Source organism: Dermacentor albipictus, chromosome 1 (genome assembly GCF_038994185.2).
Source record: "Dermacentor albipictus isolate Rhodes 1998 colony chromosome 1, USDA_Dalb.pri_finalv2, whole genome shotgun sequence".
Taxonomy (NCBI): Eukaryota; Metazoa; Arthropoda; class Arachnida; order Ixodida; family Ixodidae; genus Dermacentor; species Dermacentor albipictus.
In genome coordinates, this window is record NC_091821.1 from 523704876 (window position 1) to 523725298 (window position 20423).

The 20423-nt window shown below is 44.6% G+C and overlaps 1 protein-coding gene across 4 annotated transcripts in view; it reads right to left on the reverse strand.

Annotated features, from left to right (window-relative positions):
- Positions 1-16553, reverse strand: part of LOC135908127 (very long-chain specific acyl-CoA dehydrogenase, mitochondrial-like) — a 460653-nt gene extending 444100 nt beyond the window's left edge. For 3 of the 4 annotated variants that reach the window (XM_065439881.2, XM_065439880.2, XM_065439878.2), the window contains exon 1: positions 16255-16552. In XM_065439881.2, the coding sequence (XP_065295953.1) occupies positions 16255-16310 (56 nt within the window). In that variant the 5' untranslated portion in view covers positions 16311-16552. Of the gene's footprint in view, positions 1-16254 lie in introns of all 4 variants that reach the window. The other variant, XM_065439879.2, reaches the window with a different exon arrangement.
- Between the last annotated feature and the right edge of the window lie 3870 nt (positions 16554-20423).

The window sequence follows — 20423 nt, forward strand, 5'->3', positions numbered from 1 at the left end:
TGCCGGCACCGGGATTCGCACCACGGACCTCTTGCACGCGAGGCGGGTGTTCTACCTCTACGCCACCGCTGCATCCCCGCTAAGCCCCTGTAGCACATGGGCATGCCTGTCATGCCCATGTAGGCATGCCTGTCAAGGTACTGCTTAATTTTGTGCGCTTTGGTAATGTTTGTACATTGTTGAAATGTTAAATTAGGTATGTTAAGTAGTAAGGTGGCAACATATTGGCTAGCCAGGCGGTCAAGAAAGAATGCAATTGTTTGATTTCACTCAAAATAAGTTTTCTTATCAGCAATGTAAATTATATGCTTTCAAATAAGTACTCCCCTTGGAAACATCTCATGAGTATGCATATATCTGCATAAGGTCACCGCTATACATACATATTGCTTTAAGCCAGTCATAATGAATTGTACATTCACTGCTTAACCTTCAATTCCTTGCTGCATGAAGTTAACCACTTATGCATAACTTTTTTTTTTGCACACGGTAAGAACTTCAGTCATCGCTGAGCAAATAAATTAAGGAAAAGGCATTCCATGAATCCAACTGCTTTAAGCACTCTCTTAAAATTGGCAGAGTGAAAAAAAAAAGCACGAGCAAGCGTATCAGCAAGCTGTACTCGGAGCCTCACACGCGTGCTCAGTGATAAAAAGGTGCGTCTTGGCGACCTACGCAAATGCATTCCGCGACAGATGTGCGTGTGTTCCGTATTCTTGCAAGCTGTCACTAGCACTACAGAAACCGCGCCACCGCGCTTCCGGCGACACTATCAGTTTCGCGTGACGCAGAACGCATCACGTTGGATAATTAGAGAGGTTTTGTTCAACCAGCCAAGGCAGCGAGCACTGAAAGTAATTATCCGAGAATACGTCGCGTGCTGCGACATGATGTGATTGCAATACATCTGTAAAAGGTGGCGCAGATAAGACGACTGTGCAATATTTCGAAGAAGGATGACAGTGCCAATGCAACACATACGGCTGCAGAACAGAATGTGGCAGCCTAGAGTCGCATTTTCACTGGAACGCGGAAACCAGATCTGCAAAAATATGCCAGTGTCGTCTGCTGTCAAAGGTCGTTGCCAACCTTGAACACCTTTGCTCCGCCGAACGGTTGCCAGCTGTCAACAGGCCGTGTCGCCCAATAGGAGTGCGCATGCGTTCCACTCGTGCGGATTGAGCGTGCATCGAATTTCGCGACACCTTCCGCCTTTCAGGCTTCCGCACGCGGCCAGACGAGGGCGGAACGGACGGGCGGAGCGACCATGTACGGGCCCTTAAGGGCTAGTTCCCCCAGGATCATGTCCATGTGTAGACACAAACTCCCCATACATTGGCCAGTCCTGAATATAGTGCAATGCCGGATCAACCCGCGGAAGAGGTGAAGCAGGCATTGAGCACTCCCCATACATGCGCCGATCCCAAAGATAGTGCAATGCTTGGCCGACTCGCACGGAGGTGCAGTTCGCCATTAAGGGGCCCACATGCACAGCTTTGCAGGTCAACCTTCTTCACAGAGTGGAAGGGCACCGAGCTTTTTTTTTCTGCTTTCACTGTGGTGTTATTCTGTCCTGCATTATCATTTCGCACATCTTTTGAGCCCCTCCAGCTTTGTAGATGTGAAAGGGGCACCTGTTTTCCTCGTTGTTGAATTTAGTGAACGGCCCAACGCGCTTTCTTGGATTAGCGGCACATGGCGAATTAATCTGCTGCTGCTGCAGCAGGTTCCAAGCCTTTTTCGCACAAACTATCTTGAATCCACAGGCGCATTTCTTTGCTTAAGGACCCACAGAACTGCTCCATGCAGATTACCTCGATAACCTTGTCGTGACAACCCAACAAGTCTTCCCCTTTTAGCCACTCAGCTAAATTAGCTTTCAACTTATAAGCGAAAGCCTGAAAAAGATTGGCCCTGTGTTCTAGCTGCCTCCTGAAAACAGCAGCGAAAAGCCTCAGCTGAGCTCCGACATTTCCTTAGCAATGCTCTTGCAGGAGTCAGTGCAAAGAGATAGCCGCCATGACCCCAGTTTATTTACACCGGCAGCCGGGGTGCCTCTGTGCCTGCAAAAGTCAAATCTGCACCTAGTGGAGCCAATGGGAGAGCCTCTGTATCAGTGATGAGTGAGGTGCCCGGAACAGAAAGCGGACAGCTTGCAGGAAGACCCATGAAAGGAGAGCGACGGGCTGTAGAATAGCCGAAAGCGCTTACCTTTGGCCCAGTCAATTCATCAAATCAAATCAAAAGTCATCACGCAGCTGCCTTTTAACTGGGGAGGAGAGGCTCACGAACCGAGTAGAAGTCTGAGCTGGAGCTGGTGCTTGCTGATGATCGGCATGGGTGGATGCAGGCGATGTGGGATGACAAGACGAGGAATGACGTGACAGTTCAGATGGTGAGAGCTGTTGTGAGTGAGCGCTCGAGGTGACGAAGCTAGCAAGGACAGCTGCCCGCAAGTCGTAGAAGTGAGGGCCGAGGGGTGGTAACCAGAACCTGCAATCTTGTTGAGAAGGAAGTCCCTGTCCAGCTGGGTGAGCCATTAGATGTCCGGCACGTCGATGTATGATTCCCAAACACCCTACAACCACGGGACGTCTGCCAGATTGCACGACGCCACATCACATGCCTTGGTAGAGTCAGTGCACTGACACTAGCATGGCTGGGCTTCGTCATCTGGGTCATCAATTTGTGGGTTGAAGCTGGCATGGCTGGGCTCATCATGTCCAGGTCGACAATTTGTGGGTTGAGGCTAACATGGCTGGGTTCATTATGTCCAGGTCACCAATCTGTGGGAGGCGATGCGAAGCGGTAACCGCCGTGGCCATGGTCTATTAATTTTTTTATTTATATCGTTACCAATGCCCGGAGACGTTACAGAAGGGTATGGAGAAAAAAAAAGCATGATTGTTATGATTGTTAGCAGCCAGTACATACAATAATAGTCTTTGAAAGCAGATTTAAATGCAGCACTTGGAATGGTTATGATGGATGTGAGTAGGTGGTTCCATTCCTTCGATGTCTTTGGCAAGAATGAATAGGAAAATAAGTTAGCATTGCAAAAAGGGACTTCAACTTTATGATGGTGATTAGTATGAAAGACAGATAAGATGGCTCATTAAAAAGTTCATTTTTCACATGTGGACTATAAAAATCGTATGAAATAGAGATAAATGAAACACTTTTCTGCACAAAGAAAGCTTGGAAAGTTTTACAGTGCGTTTTAGCAATGCCACATTTGAAAAGCGAGAAGATAACGGAATAAAATGTGCACTACAGTTTAGTACTGATTTTATTGGTTAATAAGAAATTCTTTACTGGGATCTCACAAAGCACATGCATATTCAAGCTTAGACCTTACAAGTGTTTTGCATAACATTGATTGAAGAGAGGATTTAGGCTGGTCAGTCATGGCGCAGCAGGATCTCGGGAGCGGCCGACACCGTGGCCACTCAGGCTGAGCACACTAGCATGTTCTATACTTATGTTACCTGCACACGAATCCTCTTCTTCTTTATTGGCTTTGGAGACTATAGTTGTGCCACTACATTCTCTCGTTAGTCTTGCAATTATTTCAGTTGCTTCGCCAGGAAGAATGGTCAAAACCTGTTGTGGCCAACTCTCTGGTGCCGACCAGGTTTTCTCGCAGGTTCACTTAAAAATAACAAGAGTAACATGGAGCCCCTTATTTTTACTCCTGCTCACCTTTCTTTCATCTATTGAAGGATATTTGCTGATTGCCTGGCCAGATCCAGCTGCACACCTAGTTCTTTTAGTTTGTGAGCTCTCTGTTCTTCTAGTTCTTTAACTTTCTGCAGCTTCCTTTTGATCTGCTATTTGCCTTTCTTCTGTTCAGCTTTTTTTTTCTCAGCTGTTTGGCTTTCTTCTGCAGCATTTTATTCAGCTTTCTCTGCTCATTTCTCTATCCCTTCCCATGGCTCTAGAATTTCGTCCCCAAGCACCCCGCACTTCTCAATCGACTGAATAAGCAGCAGCATCCTCCGACTTTTCCCGACCTCAATTCCCAGCTCTTTACAAAGTTATAACTCTGGCTTTCTTCATTTCCTCAAATCCACGGTATATCGCGAACAAAGGCTTTCTTACTCTGCTGTGACGTAAGGAAGCTTTCAACAAGAGCCTGCATGTACAGAGCCTGCATTTCCATAGAAGAGGCCCAACGTAGTTGCTGACACTAAGGGGTAGGTTGTGTTCCACAAGGAATCCGTAAACAGGCACTCGACACATATGACACTGTCGTAGCACTTGTTCCGGAGAAAGTTCACGATGTTGCCTTGCTGCTCAGCAGTACGAACATATATTTGATGTTTCACCGTGGAAACATGCAGTTTCAAGTCACCGTTGACACCGTGAGACACGCTGACGTCGCATCCAAACATTCTACAAAATGCAAAATGTTCTCTTTTTCTTGATGTCAAAAAGCACAGAAATTCAGAAGTTGGGAATAACTTCTGCAAATACCTCTTCTTCGACTTTGGTAGCGCCATGGCATCAAGCACATGAGAATTCTAACTTTGCATGGTGCACCGCACACACGGCCTAGCCAACACTAATCATACACAAAAGCAGCAGCAACAAGATGCACAATGAATATAGTGAGCTAGAATACTTTCTAGTGGCCAGATCGCCTCCCATGGAGAGGGCCTGAAGCAGAAGAAAGATGCGGTGGCGCTGTAGTCGACCGCACTTGAAAGCGCGTCAGCTTTCGGGCCGTCGCGCTGCTAGGACAACCGCTTCGTCCATAGTTTTGGGCCGGTTAAGTTTGTCACCCCGAAGTAATGCAGGGCTAGCAAGGGACAAAATATTTCGCTTCCGGTTTCTGTTCTTTGCAGCTTCGTTATGAATGTGGGAAGATTCAGATAGTGTCGCTTGCACGCGTTGTAGTTGTGGAATCGTCTGGCCGGAGACATAGCCGCAATACTTGGTATTCGTTGCAGTTCGCCATGGCTTACCATTGCACTGTTTTTTCAATGAACGTGCAAAACGTAAAAGGAGTATTTGCAAACGCTTAACGAACGTGATTTTCGCGAGCGGCTGAGTTGGATAGCGGGCTGCAATATATACACTTTGTACGATACATTTCTTCCCACTGACGGTGAACTTCCCATAAATTACGTGCCTTAAATAAGCCTGTCTCGTCGCTTTCAAGATCCTTTAATGATGACATAAAAATTATTTTCTGTCTATGCTCAACATGAAATCGCCTACCCCAAGATAGGAATGCATAAAAAAGGAAGTTTGCCACAGATAAAATGCATTGACAATTAACATTGTTTCCTTATTATGCTTTGTCGCGATGTTAGAAGCTTGTCCTTGATGACTCATATTAGCTCCTGCCTGTGTATCAAAAACTTTAGAAATCACTGTGGCATTTACATTGAGTGATGCCAACATTCTAATTTTTTTCTTTTTGCGACAGATCTAAAAAGTATGCGCTGGAATATGCTGCGTTGTATTGTACATATGCTCTGGGTTTCTTGGTGACATTTTATTATTTTTATTACCATTCAATACCTTCGTTTTTATATTTTTGCATCCCAAGGAATTGGCAATGGATTTACTACTGCTATCTTGTTATGCACAGATGGCTGGCAGAGTTACGAAGAATAAACAACCAAGTTGTCGTGTAGCACACCAGTGCTGCATTTGTTTACACAGTATTATCCCTTTTCAGTTAACTACTGTATTAACTCGATTCTAAGCACCCCCTTTTTTTTCACGATCGCGATGCCCAAAGTGAGGGGGGTGCTTAAATTCGACAAATCTAGAATGACCCCCCGCCCCTCCCTGTTTTCACTGCAACATCACGACGAGATAGGTGCAAGAAATAACATTTCATTTTGCAAACATTCAAAAGAAAAATCGGTGCAGATAGTGAACCCACCGCTTGTGTAGGATGCTCAGTCACTATCACTGCCACTCGAGTTCGTCGCACCGCTTGAACCGCGGCTCCCGGTATCCCACAGCAGGTCGTCTTCCGTTCCGTCGAAGTTGTTTGTGATCGAGCACTTCTTAAATGATTTGACCACAACGTCCACTAGGACCCTCTTCCACGCGTCCGAAATCCACTTTTCGGTGGGTGATGGGGATGCCTTCTGCAGCTTTCCCGTCGGTGTCTTCTTCCAGTCAGGGTTTCGCACCCACTCTTCGTACTCCTGTCGGAGATTGGCTTTGGAGGGCTTGTTGACTGAAACGTCGAGGGGTTGCAGCACTGGTGTCATGCCACCCAGAATCACAACCACGTCGCTATTGATGTTCCGAAGCTTTGTCTTTACCTCCGGGGTCAGATGGCCGCGAAACGCGTCCAACAGAAGCATTGACCACGCGGTCAATGCTTCTGTTAGACGCGTTTGGACGTGTTGGACGTGGGTGCAGGTCCGCCAATCAATGATTCCAGAGTGAGCAAGTGCGTTTGGTGGCCTGGGCTAAGCGGTCTTCCTAACAAATAGGGGGTGCTTAGATTCGCATGCAAACTTTTTTTCCTAACTTTTTCGCGAAAATAGAAGGGGGGTGCTTAGAATCGAGGGGCGCTTAGAATCGCGAAAATACAGTACTGTCGAACTGCGTTTTCGCATCATATTTTAGCCTCACATGCGACTAAGCTTCAAGTGTTGGTGCGATTGTCTGAGCGCAGCATTACGAGACTTGTTTAAACCTTTAATATAAAAGTGCATCCTTTACTATACAAAATCCGATCATTTTAGCTGTCAGACTTTTTCTGTGTTCCTTACATCCAATAGCTGCGATTTCTTTGCTGTGTATGACAGCCATCAAATCCATGATGCTGTCTTGGTGCAGCTTGTTGGAGCTGAAATAGCCTGTAAATATGCCCTCGAGGCTACTTATGAACTAGAACAGTGTCACCGAGGGATAGAGCAAGCCACCGAAGTCGCAGGCTCTTGTGAACACCGCTGTATTCAACATCTTCCCTTCCGAGCCAGAAAGTAATGGCTCATTTGTGCAGACAAGGCACTTAGACTTTAAAACACACTTTCTTGCCACATAAAAACCCGCATAATATGTCAGTTTTGAGTCAATTCTTTGGAGATTACAGCTATGTCCTTGTTCAGGCATGTCACTGACTGTAGCAGAAGCTGCAGTCAGTGATATGTGTATCCAGTAGCGCTGCTGGCGCGTAACAGTGGTTTACCCACCGCTCGAGCGGCATCGTAAACACTGAGGCCGGAAAAGGCATGAAAGAATCAACACTCCGCGACAACAACGACAAACCACGTGCAGAAGCAGAAGCGGCGCACACTTGCTTTAAATGCGAACGACAACAGCGCCACCGCTACTTTGTTCCAAAGCAGGTACGCGACGCCCAATAGGACGCGCCTCCGCTCGAGCCACTGTAAGATGTGCTAGTACAGAGTACCATGGAGGAAGGCATGCATGAAATCACAGAGCATGAAATGCAAGAAATACATTGGCTCTGGCTTTGGTCGGCTTACTAGGCGCTGTAGTCGGCAGCTTAGTCGATGATACCGATGGTGCTAGTGCTGCCGTTGTTGGTGATGCTGACGATTACGATGCGGCTGTAGATTCCGCGGTGCCGGTTTTGCAAAAACCATTATTGCGTGAACAGAGACCACTTTCGGGAGATATAAGATAGTGATTGTACAATCGAAAAGTTCAGTAAACATTCGGGAGTCTCCCGGGAGAATCGGGAGGGTTGGCAGGTATGCATACCATTGCTGCCAACCAGCTCATACTATCTCAACCAGGTGAGGTTGGTCTTCACCGCAAGAATCAGAAGACAGCGACAAAGGCGGGTAATGTGATGATGAAAAAAAAAAGAAAATGTATTAACTTCATTGGTGCATGGCTGTGACCAAGTCTCGAGCGGTTCTGCCTAACATGGGGGCCTGGAGAGCCTTAAATAACCCATCACAGTAGTGTAGTAGCCGATGTCTCCTTCGGAAACTTGGGGACTCGAAGTGTCAGTGCCTTAGGTTGTGAAGTCAACGACCTCTTCCCTTTCATGTCTTCTTTGGGTCCTCCCCTTTCTGTCTGCTCAGAGCATAGAGGGGTGACACTTTTTTGGGAAGAGCGCAACCATCTCGGCATGAGAAAGCATACTGGAATATTTCTCACTCTTGAGAGGCCTGCATTTCTCAACAGTACTATGAGCACAAATTCAAACACGAACGAGACAGAAATGGGTGAAATGCAGCCATGCATGTTTAGATTCACATGCATTTCTACAAGTGACCTATTTCAGGCTCCAAAACTTACATTCAAGACTGCACCATGATTAGAAACTGGCTACAGTGTTTAATCGCGACAAGAGACAAGTAGTGGATAGTGGAAATGAGTGCACCTAGAAGCTGCCCTCAGCCAGGGCAACAGAACACACCACCACCGACCGTAGCATCTGGACATTGGAATACCATAAAGAAAACTTGAATAAACATGGCTTCCCTACCCTAGCCATTTTGTCTCACTCAAACTGAAGAATTTTGTTAAGCTAATATGGTTGTGAACAAATTGTCAGGTAGGATGGATGTGAAAAAGTGCAAGCAAGAATAAAAAGATATCAAAGCTACATAGAAGCATCACACTATCGCTCTAACAGCAAATGAAAATTTCTCAGGGGAAACTCACTGACTGACTGCTCGTAACATTGGGAAAAATGTGATAATGTTACAGATTTCCTTTGATGGGCACATAGCTCATAGCAGGGGCAGAAATCTGTTTTGGACTTTGTTCTCTCCCATGTTGGTAGTGAGAAGTCTTGAATATTGACACGTGAACTCGTGCATCTTCTGTGTTGTGTTGTGTTTTATAGCACATAGGCAACTAAGGCCATCATGCGCTAAGCTCGAGGTATAGGAGAATTTTCCGTGCAATTTTATAAAAATGTAAATAATCATCGGTGGTGGTGTGTGCTTAAATAGTTAGAGTTACCTCATGATGGAGTAAGAAAAAGTAGTAACAATTGGTACTGATAAAAACTTTTAAAGGAGGTCGGGTAACCTCAGCGGCCATCCTTGCCAGAGCAAGGATCTCGAGGCTACTAACCAATCAAATAAAGTCCTCAGCCTTTTTCTCAGGAATGACAAATGGCTGTGGTGTACGAGGTGAAGTACTGCGTGATGATTTACATACTTTTAAGAAAACCAACTTCTGTTAAAAATCTAAATAAACTAGACATATCCACAATTGCGTTATCACTCAAGAGCAGTGCTGGGTGAAAAGGGATGCATTGGTTATAAAACGGGGAAAAGCACTTTTTCCGTAGCTTTTCCAGTTTACAACATGAAATTAAAATGTGATTGATTGTAAGTTCATCTCCACAAGTGCAAATTGGTTTGTCTTCTTTCTTCAGCAGAAAGTTGTGTGTAATGTGTGTGTGACCTATACGGAGACGGCAGATAATGACTTTCTTGAAACGCTTCTGGTGCACGCATGACTTCCATTCACCTAGAACTGGTTTTATTAATTGTAGCTTGTTATTTAGTTCGCTGTTCCAAGTGGACTGCCATTTTTTCCTTGCATTACTATGCAGTAAGTTCATGCAATCTCTATAGGGCATATTTACATTCTTATTTTGCTTGCCGTAAGCTTGAGCAGCGCACAAATCCGCTCTTTCATTGCCTTTTATGCCGACATGACTTGGTACCCAGCAGAGCCTTATGTTTTGGCCTTGAGCTGTGGCTGCTGTAATGCTGTGTATGAAGTCTCCAAGCAGAGAAGCCATTGCATTTCCAGAATGAAAGGCCGTGAGTACGCTCAGTGAGTCTGTGTAAATAACACTGTTGGCGAGTCTCTCATTTACTATTTTTTCTATGGCTAACTGGCATGGCAATGGCATAACAAGCCATACAAGCCATGCATGGCATAGCCATGCAATGGCATGGCTATGACATAACTTTCCGCAGTGAAGATGGAAGCACACTGTGGAAGTCTTACTATTTTATTCCAATTCCCCTGTACAGCTGCGCTTCCTACATAAGCATCTGTTTTTGAACCGTCTGTGTAAAAAGCTGCAAAATGACTGTACTTTTCTTCAAGTGCGAGGAATTCTTGTATTGTATGTTGTTGCGGAATTTGTTTTTTACGGAAGTGTGTTAGAGTGAATCACAGATTTCAGGAAAATTGTACCATGGCGGCAGTGGACCTTGCCTTTGGGCAATGTTTGGCAATATGTCCAGCATGCCGAGGTTTTGGCATATCTCTTCGAAACGTAGGAGGAGTGCCCTAATAGCTTGTGGTTTGTTGTTAAACAGTGCTCTTGATGGGCACTTTGTGGCTATGGGGTAACATAGGTGTTTAGGAAGCGAACAGATTTTTAGAATGTACGAGCATGTGAGCATGGCTCTTCTATCTGTAAGTGATGGCTCATTGGTTTCTACATGGAGACTGCTTATGGGTGATGTCCTGTATGCACCAGTGGAGAGACGCAAACCTATATTGTGTACTGGATCTAGCCACTTCAGGTACGATGGCTTTGCTGACCCATACACTATACATGCATAATCCAGGGTAGAGCGTACTACAGAGCGGTAAATTTGTAAGAGACAAGTCCTATCGGCTCCCCAGTGTTTTCTTCACAGCCCCTTTTACAGGTGAGCGCTTTTAACGTCTAAGAAATGTTATTGCTGAGTGCAGGACGCGTCTACAAATATCAGAAGTTTCTAGAATGTTATGGATGCTTCTATCCGCTGTCTGTTGTCGCCGAACCTTGTGTAATCTGATTGCATGTATGCGCGACGCGAATGGTGTAGAACTTTGTGGAAGGCATGCGGGTCCCAGCGGTTACTCTGGAACATTCGATGACTGATCTATAAAAGCCGATGCGCTTGACCCGCTGATCAGATTTTGACGATCGCCAACTGTGTTCACCGTTGTCGCCGTTCTTTAGATGTAGTCTGCTTTTGTGGGCACAGGTTCGCCCAATAAAAGTTAGTTTCGTCTTTCATAGTATTGCTACTGTGTTCTTCATACGTCGCTCCACGTGACAATATGTACTATCGTGGACAAATGAAACATGAACAGCGGAGCGCATGGCCGGTAGCACAATCGGCGCAACCTGCTGGCCATGCTCAATTCAGGTGGTTAGTGCAAGAGTACGTGTCCAACTGCGATATGTTCGACCACGGCTTCCTGTGTGCTAGTTTTGTCATACCGCTGCACCACTGATATTGCCGTCAAAGCAGCTGTTCGTGCCATGTTTGCTTTGTTCGTTATCAAGCGTGGCTTTTTATTTGTGTACTGTATTTTTGCAACCATCGTCTCCTCACTATCACCGACACTTTAACTGCTGGGATTGGCAGCACTGCTCCTGCCACTCAATTGTATCGTAAAAAACACCGCTTGCACAAGAGCCACATCTTAATGGGACGGTGTTGCCGTATCGGTGCTATAGTGTATAACTGTAGGAACCGGTGCTCCTAAGGCCAATGGAACTCAGCCATGCCTGGTGTATCCACAGAAGACTCGACTTCAGATGATTGGTCTTTACCGGTACAATATGCCGCAGCGTGATATTACCAGCATTACAGGCTGCCAGTTGGCGATTGTTAATCGGATTCTCCAGGCGTACCGTGGCGAGGGACAGCTGGAAATCTACCTCATGGACACAGACGTCGAGCTACAACAGAGGACCGAGACCTTCAAATCGTGGCATGTGCAGCTGAAGCCCTATTTTTCACATCGAGGGGAATAGTTCACGAACTTTGTGTGGACGCTAGCTCGAAAACGGTGTGAACCTGGTTGCACGAAGCAAACCTTCAAAATAGGGTGCCTGCCAAGAACCTCTGCTCTTGGAGGCCAACAGGTGCACAAGGCTTTTATTTTCTGAAGAGCATTTGTCAAAGACGGCTATGGACTGGAGTAACGTCACGTTCACAGACGAATCCATGTTTTTCTCACGATGGGACCAGCGCCAGCGCATATGGTGAACAGAAAACACCACGTATATTTGTTCTCTAGATAATACCCTATTTACTTCAGACACTTAATTAATTTTGCAAAGTAGTTCCAGCTGCTTTCATAGAATACACAGATGAATCGCACATCATTATTTGGAATAGGGGGCCATCTTTCCGTATCAAGTGCTTCCACTTGCAAGGCATCTGCCAACACTACCCAATGCACCAAACAATTTTCTTTTGCAAGTTCAAGCCACGTAACCTCCCGTGTCAGTAGTGGCCGGTGCGCTGTCAGCGTCTGGGAAGCCCTTTCCAAGGATGGCATAGGTCCACTCATCTGCCTAGAAGGCAAGCTAACCATTGAAGTGTATTGAAGGATCATTGAGGATGTTACCGTTCCGTATGCTCCTGAAGGCCCGTTCTCAGATGGCCTATTTTACCTGCAGCATGATCACAGCCCAAAACACATGGCCCGATCAGTAAGGAAATTGACAAAAGAACTGGGCGTGATGCTGCTCGATTGGCCCGCTCAAGGTGCCGACATGAACCTATTTGAGAATATTTACCTCAGAAGTTATTAATGTATGTTCCAGTATTGAGATAGTATGGGCTGAATGTCAAACCTACAGAAACAAGCTACTGACAGGATGTTGTTATCGTCCTCCCGATACAAACCAGTACTTTCTTGTCGAACTGCGCAATAGTATTTCTAAAGCTCTTGAGCTCTGTCAAGGTAATATTGTCTATCTTTTTGACGACTTTAATTTTCCTTTGATCGACTGGAATAACCTATCATCCTCTTGTCATACATCAATGGAGTTCATTTCTTTAATGTTAGATTTCAATTTATTCCAAATGATTGCCTAGCCCACCTGTGGCACTAACATTTTAGATTTAGTTTTCACTAACGTCCCTCAAACAGTTGAAGTTGTTTGCTTAGATGGTTTCGGCGATCACAAGCTACTACAACTTACTCTTAAGATCCCCTTGAAATTTACAGGCATCTCAAACAAAACCATCCATACAACAGAGGAGACTATGACAATATTAAAAAAGAACATGAGACATTTCTTTCTGGCACCTTCGTAGCTTCGTTTTCTACTCGGTCAGTCAACGAAAACTGGCTTCTGTTTAAAGAAAAGCTCTGTGCTTTAGTGGAAACATATAACCCCCTAATCAGAATAACAGGGGATAGAGAGAACACTTGGTTCACCAAGTACCTTCGAAGCCTAAGAAACAAGAAGAAAAGGCTATACACAACTGCAAAGAGCATACAAACTCACCTGTGGTACGGGATAAATATAGCTCATTTTTGAAAGATTACTGCCCGTCTTGAAGAGAGGCTAAAGAAAAATACTACTCTCAAGATCTACCTTCACTACTTAAAACAACCCCCAAAAAATCTGGCAGGCGATTTCACCTAATAGTGGCTCGCATCACATTTCACCAAGTGATGGTAATCAAGCTCCAATCAGTGACAAGGAATGTCCAGTCGTCTTTAATGAATTTTTTTCATCCATATTCACAATAGAAGACCATTCAAATCTCCCGGAAGTCACTGATCTAGATTACCACTACACGCAGTCCATCGATGTAACAGAGGATGGTATCACAGGGCTCATAAATAACCTTAAGTTGACAACTTATTTGGGTGTCAATAATATTAACTCAAAAATTTTAAAGAATACCGTCACATCATCATCATCAGTCTGGTTACGTCCACTGCAGGGCAAAGGCCTCTCATACAATTCTCCAACTACCCCAGTCATGTACTAATTGTGGCCATGTTGTCCCTGCAAACTTCTTCATCCGCCCGCCTAACTTTCTGCCACCCCCTGCTACGCTTCTCTTCCCTTGGAATCCAGTCCGTAACCCTTAATGACCATCGGTCATTAAGGGTTACGTGTCTTGTCCATTTCTTTATCTTGATTTCAACTAAGATGTCATTAACTCGCGTTTGTTCCCTCACCCAATCTGCTCTTTTCTTATCTCTTAACATTACACACATCATTCTAGCATTTTTATTTGTTAACTGTTTTGCAAGCAGGTGATCATTATAAACATTTTTAGCTCTCACATATGTTTTCTCTTGTCATTTGTTCAATGATGCCCCCCTTACTCAATGCTCCCCTTGGGGCCTGTAAGGTACTTTGAAATAAATTAATTTGTGGCGCAATGACAAATGCTCTCTCCCGCCGATCGCTACAGAGGAGCTCGCAGGATGCACTGTGGGGAGGTGTTCAGGAAAAGTGGGAGCACCTATGGAGCTCCGATAGAGCTATGCAGCTCTTCGAAAGCTTGCCCCAAAGAATGACGGTAGTCACTGCGGTCCGAAGAGATTTCACAAAATATTAGAGCCCTGTCAACAATTCTACATCTGCAATGGAGAGGTCTTAAACTCAAGCGAATTTGTTGTACCACAAGTTCACCTTTCATTTCATAAAAGTTGTGAGACAGTCTTCACTTTGAAATAAATGCGTTTTCTTTGTTGTAACTTTTCACCTGCTATACTTCTTGCAGCTGGAATCTACGCCAGATCAGCATCTTCTAGCACATTTCACAGGTTTCATAGTGTCACATGTAAATAAGGAAAATGGTGTTAATCACGTGAAATTGTTTTGCGCTGCTCTTTCAATGTTTTTTTGACCGATATTTGAGAAACGGTTCAAAAGAGAATGTTGCTGGAATGCTTGTATTATCGAAGCGGACGTCTGTAATGATACAATTTAGTGGCACGAGCAAGGCTTCCTTCCAGCAGTTAAAGTGTCGGTGATAGCAAGGAGACGACGGTAGCAAGAATAAATTCACAAATAAAGCCACACTTGACAGTGAACAAAGCAAATGTGGCCCGAACAGCTGTTTGAATGGTGATTTCAGCGGCGCACCAGTGCAGCGGTATGACAAAACTACCACGTTCGTACACTACCGCGTTCGTACATATCACAGTCAGACACATACTCTTGCGCTAACCGCCTGAATTGAGCATGGCCAGCAGGTTGCACTGATTGCACTATCAACCACGCGCTCCGCTATTTGCATTTCATTTGCCCACAATAGTACATGGCTCAGAACATGAGTGCCGCTTTCCTCTCCCCAACCCATTTAATATGAAAGGTAATTATACTTGATTTGATCAGATACACTAGCTAATCTGTGGGTCATTAAAATTGGTACCAAAAGCTTGACAATATTTCTGATCTTGTGCATCTGTTAATCCTGCATGTTGTGCTGATTATGCAAAATAGAAGTGAGGCATGCAGACAGGACACAAGAGAGAGAACTGGACAACACGAACGCCCCTTGTGTCCTGTCTGCACGCCTCACTTCTATTTTGCATAATGAATCCTTACCAACTAGCTCAGCTTTCTGTTGTTCTATGCTGTGCTGTTACTGTTCTGTACGCACATATTTTTGATGGCTGTCCGCACCTGCTTTGTAAGCATGAATCGTTATCATACCACTAAAACTAATACACACCATGAAAGAACTGTCATCCCCAAGACGTACAAGTGGCAGCAGCAGCAGCAGACAATGAAACCCATTGTCCTGCCAATGTGACGCAACAGCTTGCCAGCTACAGGCACCCAAGTGGCACAGTGATGTGACGCAACACTTCTGCAGACTGAACACATATAGCAAGCTGCTCTTTAGTTTCTAGCAATACCGCTACAAAAAAAAAGGAAAAAAAAAGCACCTGCATAGCTATTTCCTGCATACACGAAATAGCTACTTAGCCAGTACAGAGCTCATTAAAGCTTTTGAAATTGACAGTGCGAAAGACAACGTCCCTTTCCTGGTGTCCAAGTTTCACATTCGCGTTGTTAGTTTAAATATCTAGAACCAATAGCCCGAAACGGCACCCTGAATAAAATTTCTTCGTTTTTTTATCTTTTTAAAGCCGCCTGTTCGACAACAAAGCCTTCCACAGTGCGGGCCTCACTGAGTGGGTTGATGTGACAACGTATCTCGGTTTCCGTGTGCGATAACAGAAGCACGACGTTCCGCGCCTGAAGGTAGAGCAGCAAGAACAAGGACAACCATAAACTAAGCACACTGTTAAGCACACTGTCCCCATTGTCGATATATCAGCCTCTGTACTCCAACCTTCTGTTTTCTCTTCAGTGTACGGATGCAGAAGATCCACGGCAATGCAGCACTTTACCTCTCGTTGCTGTTTGCTTCATTCTCGTGTTGCTTTGCAGCATTTAAACTGCCTATCGCAAACACAGCAAAGAACGCGTTCATACGTACAGCTCCTACGAGTATAGGCAATCGAAAACGCACATCATTAACATTTGTACGCATACCAATAGAATTCAGCTGTCCGAATTGTCAGAGAACAAATGAACAAGCAACACATACGTACGCGCATACGCGCATGCCGGTGAACCAAGCCGCTCGCCGCATCGTGGTGGTAGCCATCAGCAACTGTCTCCCGAGGACATCAGCAAGAACGCACCAGGAAATGCGCCGGCTCTCGGATAAGTTTCTGGGCCACTACGCGGTACCAAAGGACCGTGCAGGAAGTGATGCGTAAGCTTCGCGACTAGCGTAGCACAGCTCTAGCAGAACAGTCACGCCTCCTCATAGAATAATGAACCACGTTAGAGAAGGAACCCTTTACTTTCCGCCACCTTCCGCAGTGGTTCGACAATAAGCAGCGGCAGCGCATAGAACTTACGTAGGTGGACGCCAGATGACGCTGCTCAACCCGAAAGCTTAAAACCCCTCAATCTCCCAAAGTAGCGCCATTCGCTTCTCTCCTCCTCCGCTCGGCGCGGCCTCGACGGTGGCGCCGCTGGTGGTGGGCCTGCCGTAGCAGACGACGGCTAACACGCTACGGGAGGAAATCCGCAGAAAAGTTCGTTCGAGCCCTGCGGAGCAGTTTTTTCAATCGAGATCTTTCTTCGTCATTCGGTAACTGGCCTTTAGGATTTCGTCTTGTAATTGCGGAAGAAATAGAGAAAATTACCATTATTCAAGCGCGCGACGTTAAGAGTTCGTGTTGCTGAAGTGTCACGACGCAAGCACGCGGTGTACTCAAACATGTGCGTAATTACCAAAGTTTCAGGTGTTGACAGCGTGAAAGTATGTGTACGTGGTTTCGTAGGTTCATTCACGTACCTGCAGGACACTTTTGTTCGGTTGGCGCGTGAGAGATTCCGGCTGTGTGCGGTCAGCAATGCCTGGCAACAGGGCCGTTTTTTTCATTGCGGGGTGCTTTGGTAATATTTATTTATTTGAGAAATACTGCCAGCCTTCAGAGAAGGCCGTAGGCAGGATTGGACAGTACATATGAAAAAAAAATGATCAAAAATAACAAGACAAGAACGCATTACACAATGCTCGCACTACGCACTGAAAAGTAGCGAAAGACCAATAGTTTGCACGTCGCTTGCATACAAACCCGTGCTACAGATATAAAAATTGTACAATGATATATTGACAGAGTGCTTGACAAGGAAAGAAGAAATCAGAACATGGACAATTCAAGCTGCACATGCGCGTCGCTCGATATGACAAACTGCTGTAATGCATCACTTATCGAAGCATTTTGCGGGAGAACCATAGCATATGTCACGAGATAAGTGTTGCTGAAAATTGAAGGCTGATGGAATTATAAAGCACTTAAGAATGACTGCATGGTGGGTTTCTCGACAATGTGTGCACTGAGACGGTTCCATTCTCGAATAGTTCGAGGAAAAAATGAATTACTGAAGCAATCGGTTCTGCAGGCGAATTCTTTGACCGTTTTCGAGTGATTTGCTCGTGTGGAACGACGAGTCACCTGTTGAATGTACAATTCCTTATTGATACGCAAATTATCATGATATATTAAATACATATATTTCAACCTATCACGATGGCGTCTTAGTTGAAGTGTTTCTAAATTAGCTTTTTCTAGCAGCTGAGTCGGCGATGTGTGCCAGCTATATGAATTATAGACGAATCTTGTTGATTTCCTTTGAACACTTTCGAGTTTACTTATATTTAATTCAGTAAATGGGTCCCTTAAGACGGAAGCATATTCAAGAATCGGCCTAATAAATGTTTTATATGCCAGTAACTTTATTTCTTCTGTCGACTGACGTAGGGAGCGTTTCAGATACCCAAGTTTCTGCATGGCCTTTTTTTGTATGTAGTTGATATGCGTGTTCCACCTGAGATCAGGCGTGATCATGACACCCAAGTATTTATAACTCTCTACTGAAGAAAGACTGCGGCCATTTATGGAATATTGGTAGTGTAGGGGAATCCGTTTTCTTGTTATTGTCATCGATACGGTTTTCTTGTCATTTACCTTCATTTGCCACTCAGAACACCAATGATCTATTTTAGATAGAGATGAATTTAGAAGAGCCTGGTCATTCGGATGCTGAATTACGTTATACAATATACAATCGTCAGCAAACAACTTAGTTTTCACTGGTATGTCTTGAGTAATATCATTAATAAAAATTAAAAAGAACAGTGGTCCCAGGATGGATCCCTGCGGTATGCCTGACAAAACTGGGGCCGGACTGGAACTAATGCTGTCGATGGAAACACTCTGCTGTCGCAATGAAAGATATGCTTCTATCCAGGATAATAATGTAGTGTTCTTGAATATTGCTTTCATTTTGATTAGCAGTTTAGGATGGGACACGCGATCAAAGGCTTTCTCGAAATCTAAGAATATAATGTCTACCTGGCTTTGCCTATCCAATGATGAAGCAAAATCATGAACGGTTTCTAGTAGTTGTGCTACCGTTGACAGGTTCTTACGAAAACCATGCTGTCTGGAATCGATCAGGTTGTTATTTTCAAGAAACTCCGATATATGTTTAAAAATGACATGTTCAACTGTCTTCACACATGTGCATAAAATGGAGATCGGCCGGTATATCGCAATATGTGATGGATTTTGTGATTTAGGAACGGGGACGATTCTTCCATACTTCCAATCATGTGGAAGTTCCGCTCGCCGTAAGGATTCTTTAAATATTATGGTTAAATATTTCGAGCACCATTCGGCATACCTAATGAGGAAGGCATTGGGTATGCCGTCTATTCCAGGGGATTTTTTGCTGTCCACTTTCAAAAGAAGCGAAAGAACGCCTTCCTCAGTGATTGTTATGTCACCTATAGCGGGGCATTCGTGAGGTAGTGTAAAGTGTGGCTGATTGCCGTCATCTTTCGTGAACACTGAACAGAAGTAATCATTGAATGAACTCGCAATGGCAAATGGATCCGTAACAGGTCTACCATCAATACATACATTCGATATTGTACTCTTTTTTGTTTGAAATGACGCCAAAATTTTGCCGGGGATGAAAGAAGAAAGTTTTTCATAGTTACACTGTCATAATGTAACTTAGCATTTTTGATAGCGTGTTTTAACTGTCTGCGCATGTCGGAAAGTTTTTGCGCGGTATCTTCGGAGGGACTACGACGAAGTTTCTTTCGGATCTTTTTCGACTTTCGTCCCAAGCGTACAATGTCTTTGGTCATCCATGGGTTTGAGCGTTGCACACACGTCACTCGGAATGGTACGAAATCTTTTATGCACCTTAAAACAAGGTTTTTGAAGAAAAGCCACAAGTCATCAACGGAAATTTCCCCAGACTCAGAGTGGACAAGGAATTGTGAAAACGAGATGTCAAGCTGGTCCAATATACTCACATCATCAGAACGCGCAAAAATCGGTACCATAGATGCCTGTTTCTTGATTTTCTTTATACAATTGAAATCTACATATAGGCTTACCATCTTATGATCGGATATACCGTCGAGAACATACGTTGTCGGGTTGCGATTAAGGATGCTATTGCTGACAAGAAAAAGATCTAAAATAGACATGGTTTCCCCTTGTATCCGAGTTGGCTCGGTAACTAGTTGTGTTAGGTCATGGAAAAGAATAATATCAACGAAAGGCTCGGCAGAGCTGCATAAGGGGTCTGGGAATTTACTGTTCCAGTTTATGGATGGTACGTTAAAATCACCACCTAGAATCAAATTCCAAGAATAACTTTTGCTAGCGCATAAAAACTCATTAAGTTTCTCGAAAAAGGAATTACCTGAGTTAGGCGGCCTGTAAAATCCTGCTACTACGAGACTAAGGTCATCGAGAAAGACCTTTAAGATTACGTTCTCGATACCAGGTACGCCTGGAAGCTTCTCCACGTGTAGCGTATCTTGGAAGATAATTGCGACACCACCGCCTCGGGAATCCCTATCCGTGCGGTGAATTTGATAGCCCGGTGGCGTTACCTCATCGTCGCTGATTTCACTGTGCAGCCAAGTCTCGGTTATTATTATTAGATGTGGCTTGTACGTCAGAATGATACTTTCTATTTCTTCGGACTTATTCATAATGCTACGAGCATTAAGGTTCAGGCAACAAAATGGTTGTTTATTGCCAGTTTCAGTTCATTGCTGCTTACTGACGTCAGGCTTTCTAACAGGAACCCTTTTATTTTCTGTAGCATCCCATTCGAACAGTTCGTCATTAACTTTAATTTTGTCGTAGACCAACTGGGTTTTTCCGCCTGTTTT